Source organism: Coenobita brevimanus, chromosome 57, assembly GCF_032717465.1.
Source record: "Coenobita brevimanus isolate Jiangsu-jjx chromosome 57, ASM3271746v2, whole genome shotgun sequence".
In the NCBI taxonomy this organism is placed as follows: Eukaryota; Metazoa; Arthropoda; class Malacostraca; order Decapoda; family Coenobitidae; genus Coenobita; species Coenobita brevimanus.
The window spans coordinates 28648780-28657081 of NC_137010.1; the positions used below are offsets into that span (position 1 = coordinate 28648780).

At 40.9% G+C, this 8302-nt stretch overlaps 1 protein-coding gene across 4 annotated transcripts in view; it reads right to left on the reverse strand.

Annotated features, from left to right (window-relative positions):
• Positions 1-8302, reverse strand: part of RpS26 (ribosomal protein S26) — a 51838-nt gene that overhangs the window by 12603 nt on the left and 30933 nt on the right. For all 4 annotated transcript variants that reach the window (XM_080274468.1, XM_080274467.1, XM_080274465.1 and 1 more), the window contains one exon: positions 4022-4199. In XM_080274468.1, the coding sequence (XP_080130594.1) occupies positions 4022-4199 (178 nt within the window). The remainder of the gene's footprint in view (positions 1-4021; positions 4200-8302) is intronic.

An 8302-nucleotide genomic window follows, 5' to 3' on the forward strand; every position in this document is an offset into this window, starting at 1 on the left:
TATCACCAAATAACAGTGCAAATGCCTAACAAATAATGCAGTGAAATATTAAGTGAAATGATAACCTTTTGGTGTGAAATACTGAAACTTTTGACTTGGAAATTATGTTTGGAAAGGATGCTAACCCTATTGGAAAGCATGGTGCTACTGAGTGTGCCAAGGGCAAGACTAAAAGAATATTTTTTTTCTTTTCCTTAGACCTCAGGTTACGTGGTCACAGGCCCCCTCCCTATCCACACTGAAGCCATGTTATATCAAACTTGATATATGATAAATCGTGATGCAATGGTTTTTCACTTGATTTAACCTCACCATGTAGCAGGGCATGACTGTACAGTACTTCCTCAGACATCCATCAACCTTTACACATGCTTCATCTTCATTGTAAGAAACTCCTTACTGCATTCAGCAGTTTACCATCCACACCATACATACACAACACTTTTATAATACCTCCTTGTTGGGACTTTAAAGACATTATTTGAAAAGGTTTTAAAAAGAATATAATGATACTATGTCTGCCTCCTGTGATGGATTGGCTTAAAAGAAAGACTATCCTAAGACACGAGGCAGTTATTCTCCGTGCTGTACACATAGACACCAATCACAGGAAGTTTGGCATCCAAATCAGGGCACGGCTACCAGGTACAGTATTTTAGAACATTCATTAAACAGAACAATGGTAATGAATTATACACTGCAATTATAACTGAGAACAAATGAGGCAACATAGTCCTAGCTCTCTCCTAGAAACATCTTCCCTAGCACAGCAGATCATCACTTTATTGAACCCTGATATGAAGGATTTCGGATTTACTGAATGTCTCTGGTCCACTGAAATTTTTTCGAACAAGGGTCAATAAATGGGGCACATCACGTGGCTCTTCTGAACTGCTAGCAATGTGTGGGGTGCCTCTCAACACAGCTGCCACGGCTGTGGTTTCTCCCACCAAACTGGGCTTGGTTGGAAACCTGCAGGCAGGAATAAGAGTTGGGCTATTTAAGCACTACTTCTGGTAGGACTGGGCAGGACTAGAGACTGTAAACACACTGTTTGTCATGTGATAGGCCTCAGTCTAGCCATCCTTTTCGTTGTGTTCAGACTATCCTGTTCGCATCTCAGGTCTCTCAACTCAGCTAAGTGTACAGCCTACAAGATGAGTGGTAGTGTAAGCAGTGTACAGCCATCTATACTGGTACAATGTACAATTCATGTGTTTCCTACCAATTTTACTTCAACCTGGTCTAAAACTGCCCTCTCCCCATCATGACTGCTGAGCTGTTATACCATTATATTAATAATGAAGGCTGTCCCCAGCTTAAAAAAATACAGTAATTGGTTCCTGAAGGTCTTTCATAAGTCATTTTTTCGCAAGTCCATCTTTTGTCTTGCAGACACTTTATATCATTCACTGAGATGAACTCCTTCCCTTCTATCAACTTTATTAGTCCCTATTTTCATATGCATATAGTTAATATAAACAAGAATAAATTCAAAGACTGTGATATACAGTATTTACATATGCATTGGTACAGCTTGCTTTACATGTTCAAGAATACGTTCCTTGTCCTTTATAATTGTTCCTACAGTCTAGAGTTTCAGTGTTTACACACATGCCACATCACTCAGCTTCTCCCCTCTCTCCACTCTTAATTATGTCCACTTTGGTTTCCACTGTAATTGCATGCCATTTTCTGCTGCTACCACTACCACTCTCACTACTTTTCCATTTCTGAGACATGTTGGGAGAAAAATCAAGTCTAAATGACGAAAATCAAAGCTGACGTTACTTGTGTTGTTAACAACAATGCTCTGGGCTTCCAAGCAGGGGGAAAGCGGAAGCACACAGTTGCCATCCATTGTGGACCACAGACTTGTACTTGGTGCACAGTTTGAATCAGTAAAGTACATTTTTCTTTCTTTCCTTCCTTTTTTTTCATATCTGCAGATTTTTCTCAAGTTGATCCTTCATAAGTAGGGGTCTATCTGTACTACTGTACCCATGAAAAAGTGCTATGACAAGGATCTAAAATAAGCAGCGAAAGGGTGAGATTATCGGCCAAGTTTGTATAAAGTGAATACAGTTTTCATCCACAGTACTAGAATATGATGTTGTAGTCAGTTATTTTCAATTACCGTATGTGTTTGAATTCCCACCAGGGGTGTAACCCTCAGATTTATCAAACTTCTCGGTCTACCAAACCAGGCTTCCCCCGTTACTTCAATATAGCAAGGGTCTACTGTATTTCATTTCTACTCACATCAGATTTTATTGGCCAGCTCCATACTGCCCTCATTGTTAGTTGGGTTTCCTTTCTTTCTTGTAGTCTTTCTTGTAATCTTTCTTTCTTGTTTAATTGTGGCACTTATACCCTTTAGAATGAACAGATTCCAAACAAACTTGGACACAGTGTCCAGCCTATGACCTGGTTGTGTCAGCTAGGTTTTGGTTGCTAGGCAACTACTTGCTGCCCTGCAATGGCCGATTTTTTTTCTTTTTTCGTTTAACCCCTTAACCGCGGGGCATCACTTTCGTGACGCTCAGGAGCAAGGGATCATAACGTGGGGCGTCACTTTTGTGATTCTGTGTTATTTTGAATTCGCCCGGGCTTTCAAGTATCATCTATCAATGCTACCAGTGTCCAGCTATACTCAGTTCTGCTAATGTCACCTGTACTTCCATCCACTGTTGACAATTTAGCCATTTTTCTCCTGTCCTTGACTCCCCCCCTCCTTACCTCCCCTCCATTACCCGCTCCTCCTGCCTGACCAGCTGCGCTGCGCTACACAAATGCTGAACGGATTTTTCCACCCATTTTATCCATTGAAATGTGCCCTTTGCCCTATTCTTACACAAAATAATATATGAAAGAAAGAGAAAAGGTAACTGATACTGCCATACATCTGGAATGGGCTAATTATCACCTGGCAACACGCCTGCACAAACTCACTTTCAAATACATTCACAAAAATTTTCTGGGAAAAAAATGAAATAGATCCAGAGAATAGGCACTTTCTGTGGGAGATCAAGAGGGATATATCCAATCTGTGAGCAACCTCACACAACACTGAGCGGTGGAAAACAAGTGACCATGCATGCATTAGCTTGACAGGCATAGCTCCGCCCACTTTTGCCTGTCACCCAACAAAAATGACAACTCCCAAAATATTTCCTTGGAGATTACATTGGATGAGGAGCTAACTCGTCACACTAACATCAGAGGTTGACAAATGCATGACGGGCCATGGGTTAAGATGCAGACACATCATCAACAGTGTAAGGAACCTACATGGTGACCTCACTGGGAAAACTGCTTACCTACAATTGATGGGTCTGTTTGGCCAAGCAGACCTGGGTAAAAAAAAAAACTCCTAATCTCACCTCCTGTAAAGCAATACAACTACCACAGTGTTTTTTCCATATGATTCCACAACATGATGCTATATGGAAATGCAAACTCATTACATGACTATTCATCAGCAACACATGAAGGCAATATGATTAGCTGATACATTAAATCTCTTCACAAAAATGAGACTCCCATTAGAGACGACCATTTTGTGCCAAAGCATGCCATGCTATATCAGTTTCATAGAAAAGCAGAAATAATTCAAATACATAATCTGACTACAGTCAGATCGTTACAGAAGCTTAGCAGTAACTCAATGAAAGGAAGATAGATGAACTGGCAATAGAAAGGGCAAGAAGCCAACTTCAGCTGAGTGGGAGAGATTGTCTTGAAATAAAGTGTAACCAAAGATCGGTCACCTGGATTCAATATTTATGAGAAAATTATTGTACTCCAACCCCTTCATTGTAAGGGATCTCTCTTAAAGTGACTAACACTGTCTTACAGAAACACTAACATCAATTTAAAAAGACATCATACTGAAAACAGTTAAGAAACCTAAGCTATGACACATCACACAATACGGTACTGCTGGTGTATCAATTTTACCAGGAATTTACAAAAACCTTATGAGAAAATGTCAGTGATTAAGTCTGTGCACTTTACGCACCAGTGTAAACAGAGGCCTCATTTATGTCCTTGACTGCTGCAGCCTCCACAATATTGCGGATCTGGAACTTCTTGATTGCTTTATCCTTTGGCACACACCGGCCACAGTTGGTGCACCTCACAGGCTTGGTGTGTCCGCGTCCATGCTTGGAACGACCATTATTACGCCTTTTGGACGTCTGCAAGAAAATACATACAGTACTGAGAAAACAATAAATGCATGAGTTAAGAGTACCTAGAAGAGCTTTGGGGGGCTTTTGCCTCCTGCTATTGAGAAGACATTACTATTATACCAAGCAAAAATTATATGTTGCATGTCTGAAAGGTAATGCTAAACAGGTTTGAAACTTGGGCAATAGGGGGAGGGGCCATACATTGGTCTGAGTGTACAGAGATGAGGAAGGACAGATGTTTAGTGCTACCATAGATGACAAAACTGTGAATGAGCAACTAAGATTAGCTAGGGAATTGAAGGTATTGGTCATGTCATGCACAGAGGAAGATGGGTTGGCTTGGATATGAGAGAACTGGACAGTCCAAGGTAGTGGTGCAAAGCAAAAGAAATGCATTTGTTTATTTATTTTTTTTTTTTTTTTTTTTTTTCAAAAAAAAAAAAAAAAAAAAAGTAGAAATATTGTTTTATTTTTTCTATCTATATATCTATCTATTGCCAGACACCTCAATCCTGTTCGAGATGGCCACAAACAAATCACCTCCACGTCGCCCTGTCCCCCGCCATTTCACTGCCTCGCTCCCAACTCACACCCCCCTCTTTCATATACTTCTCCACCCCATCCCTCCATCTCATCCTCGGCCTCCCCCTCCCTCTTCCCCCCTCCACCTCACTCACATACACTCTCTTCATCAGTCTTTCACCCTCCATCCTCTCCACATCACCAGATCACCTCAGTGTATTCCTCCTAACGCTTCCTATCACATCCAGATCCACACAACACTATTTCATATCCTCATTTGTCAGCCTGTCTCTCCAAGTGACTCCACAGGCTCCTCTTAGATAACTCATTTCCACTGCTCTCACTCTTGACTTGTGTCCTTCCAGCAACGTCCAAGCTTCACTTCCATACGTTAGAGTTGGTATCACAATACTGTTATGTAGTAACCTTTTCACTTCCATGCTCACTTCTCTGCTTATCACTGCTTTCAAGGAACCAGCAACCTTTCTTCCCTGCTGTACCCTTTCAAGCACTTCACCCTCCAAACCTCCATCCTTACTCATCACACTACCTAAGTACTTAAATGTACTCACATTTTCCAATTCCTCACCATCCAACCTCACTGTACATTCACTGACTTCACCTCTCTCAAAGACCATTACTTTACTCTTCCCTACATTCACCCTTAGATTCTGTTTCTTACACACTCTCCCAAACTCACCCACCAAGCCTTGCAGCTCCCCTTCGTCTTCACTCAACAACACAGTATCATTTGCAAACAACAGTACAGGGAGTTTCCAAACACTACTCTCTCTCACCAGGGCCATTCCAACATCCACTACCCTACCTTGTACCTCTTTTATTACCCCATCCATGTACAGATTGAACAACCATGGAGACATGACACATCCATGTTTCAACCCAATCTTCAAAGAGAAAAATTCACTCAGTTCACCATCCACATGCACTGCAGCCTTAGCACCATCACACATACTCTTCACAGCATTCAACAGCTTCCCATCTATTCCATATATTCGTAATACTTTCCACAATTCTTGTCTATCCACCCTGTCATATGCTTTCTCCAAATCCATGAAAGCCACATACAACTTCTTTCCCTTCTCTAGAAACTTTTCCACTAAAGATCTAAGAATGAATATCTGATCTACACAACCTCTTCCTTTCCTAAAGCCTTCCTGTTCTTCGCCAACTAATTCCTTTGTTCTTTCTGTGTCAATAAGTATCCTACCATACACTTTTCCTATAATACTAAGAAGACAGATGCCCCTATGATTACCACACACTTTTTTTTCTCCTTTTCCTTAGTACAAGGGCATAATTATACCTGACTTCCAATCCTCCGGGACTCTACCTTCCTCCCAGGCCAATCTGCACATTTTCCACATCCATTCTACTACTATCTCTCCCCCGTACTTCAGCTTTTCACCACACACTCCATCAATTCCTGGGGTTTTCCCAAATTTAACTTTCTTCATTGCTTCCACAACTTAATAGGCAAAAATATTTCTTTTAAAGGTTATTACAGGAATTTACAGCAATATAAGAATTCCTTAAGCCAATCTAGCTTATGTGTAATAGAATTAGAACCATATGAACTACTGACATACTTAACTGTACATGTGGTAGGTGGTGGCGACCATCATCCACTCACTTGATGTAGTGCTGCCTACTTCCTTAGCTTTTATCATTCTTTTTCTGTGCCTGCCCTCCTCTCTTCCTATTTCTCCTATCTTTCCTGCCACTTCTTATTCCTTTTCTTTCCTTTACAGGTGGCTTTACATTGAGTGACAAGCCAATGGTTTCCTGTAAGCCAAGAAACCATTTACAACGCTGGGTGGTAACCATATAACCAAACCATATGTGCTCCCTCCGTGTCAACAAGTGGGTTGATGGAGGGTTGGTGCCCCTCCCTGTAAAACAACTAACTCAGTGTCAAATAGCCACCCTTTACGAGATTATGGTGTCTGGCAATAGATAGATAGATAGACATGATGCAACCAAATTACATTTTAATAACCTGCTTAATAACATACCGGTACAAGTTATGCAACAGGCTTCTACACACTGTTATTTCTTTTTCCCTAATCAAAGACATAAAAGGATAATAATGAAAAAAAAATCAATAGTGTAAAGTGTAAACATTTACTGATGTATATAAATAATGTTATCTACAGTTGTGCCAACTGCACTGCAGGAAACTTGGTTAATTTCTTGCAAATTTTGGAATACATAAACACCTTGTCAACACATCTGAAATAGGTTACAGGGGAATTATTTATTGTATTTTTACTCTTTCCAGGATTGTCAGAATGTTTGACCAATGTCTGACCCCCAAAATATGAACTTTTGGCATAGAAAATGGTATAAGAATAATCAAATATTCATATCGGGAAATTGGGGGGTGGGAGGGGGGAGTTTTTTGTTGTTAGCATGATTTATTTATTTATTTTTTTTAAGTCCAAGGTATCAGTGATGATAAGTAGGCTATAAGAGGTATATATGGTAAAAGCTTGAAAATTGTCAATCCACATAAACTTTAGCTCTCTAAGTATGTAATCTGGTGCTACATAATATGATCTATCCATCAATGCATAAAACAATATGAACAAATAAAAACATAAGAAAAGCAGAGAGATATGCTGGTGCACTTCAAAGACAGTTTATATTTGCTTTTGTGTCATGATATTTTATATCAATATTGTATCACTGCTTGAGTTGCATTTAAAAAATACTGTATGGCTTTTGCCAGGTTGGTCAGGTTTAGTTCTGGTGACTCTTGCAATTCTTTTACATTTTGTTTGATGCCATGGTAAAGTCTGAAGGATGTGACATTCATTGTTAAGTCAGACTGATTATGTTTGGTCTCGGCGGTGATTTTCTCAAATCTTTCTGCAAAAATTAAGACTGGTTTCACCAGCACTTCATCAAGGAGGTCATCCATTACCAAATGAAGACAATGGGAATCCCACGCGACCAGGAAAAGGCCCTCCTTCTTCTGGACAATGCACCTGCGCATCCATCCGACAAGGATTGGTGGCTGATAATGGCTGCATTAGGTGCATGTTTTTGCCACCTAATATGACTGCTCTCATCCAACCAATGGACCAAGGAGTGATCATGGCAACGAAGAGGCTGTACAGAAGGAAGTTCCTGGACGAGGTGATGGTTGTTCTTAAGGACGAGGACAAGCGCAGGGAGGGATGGGACACGCGAGGCCAGCAGACTTTGGAAAACATTCACCACCAAGTCAGCCATCTACAACTGGGCCAGTACATGGAGGGAAGTCTCTGGCAAGACTCTGGAAAGTGGTTGGTCTCATCTCCTTCTCGGAGCAGATGTGGTGCAAGACTCTCTAGGTTTTGACGTGGATGACATCCATGCACGTCTTCATGTGGGTGGCGACAATGTTGCTGTGGACGATATGCATGAGTGGTTGGATGACGACGAGGGCAATCCTGGGTATCAGATCATGTCTGATATCGAGATCGCATCTTCAGTTGCCAATACAAGTACCCCGCTTGAAGATTCTGGCGAGGACAGCAACAATGATGCGGACTCCTCTCAGTGTGCCACTACTCCGGTAATTC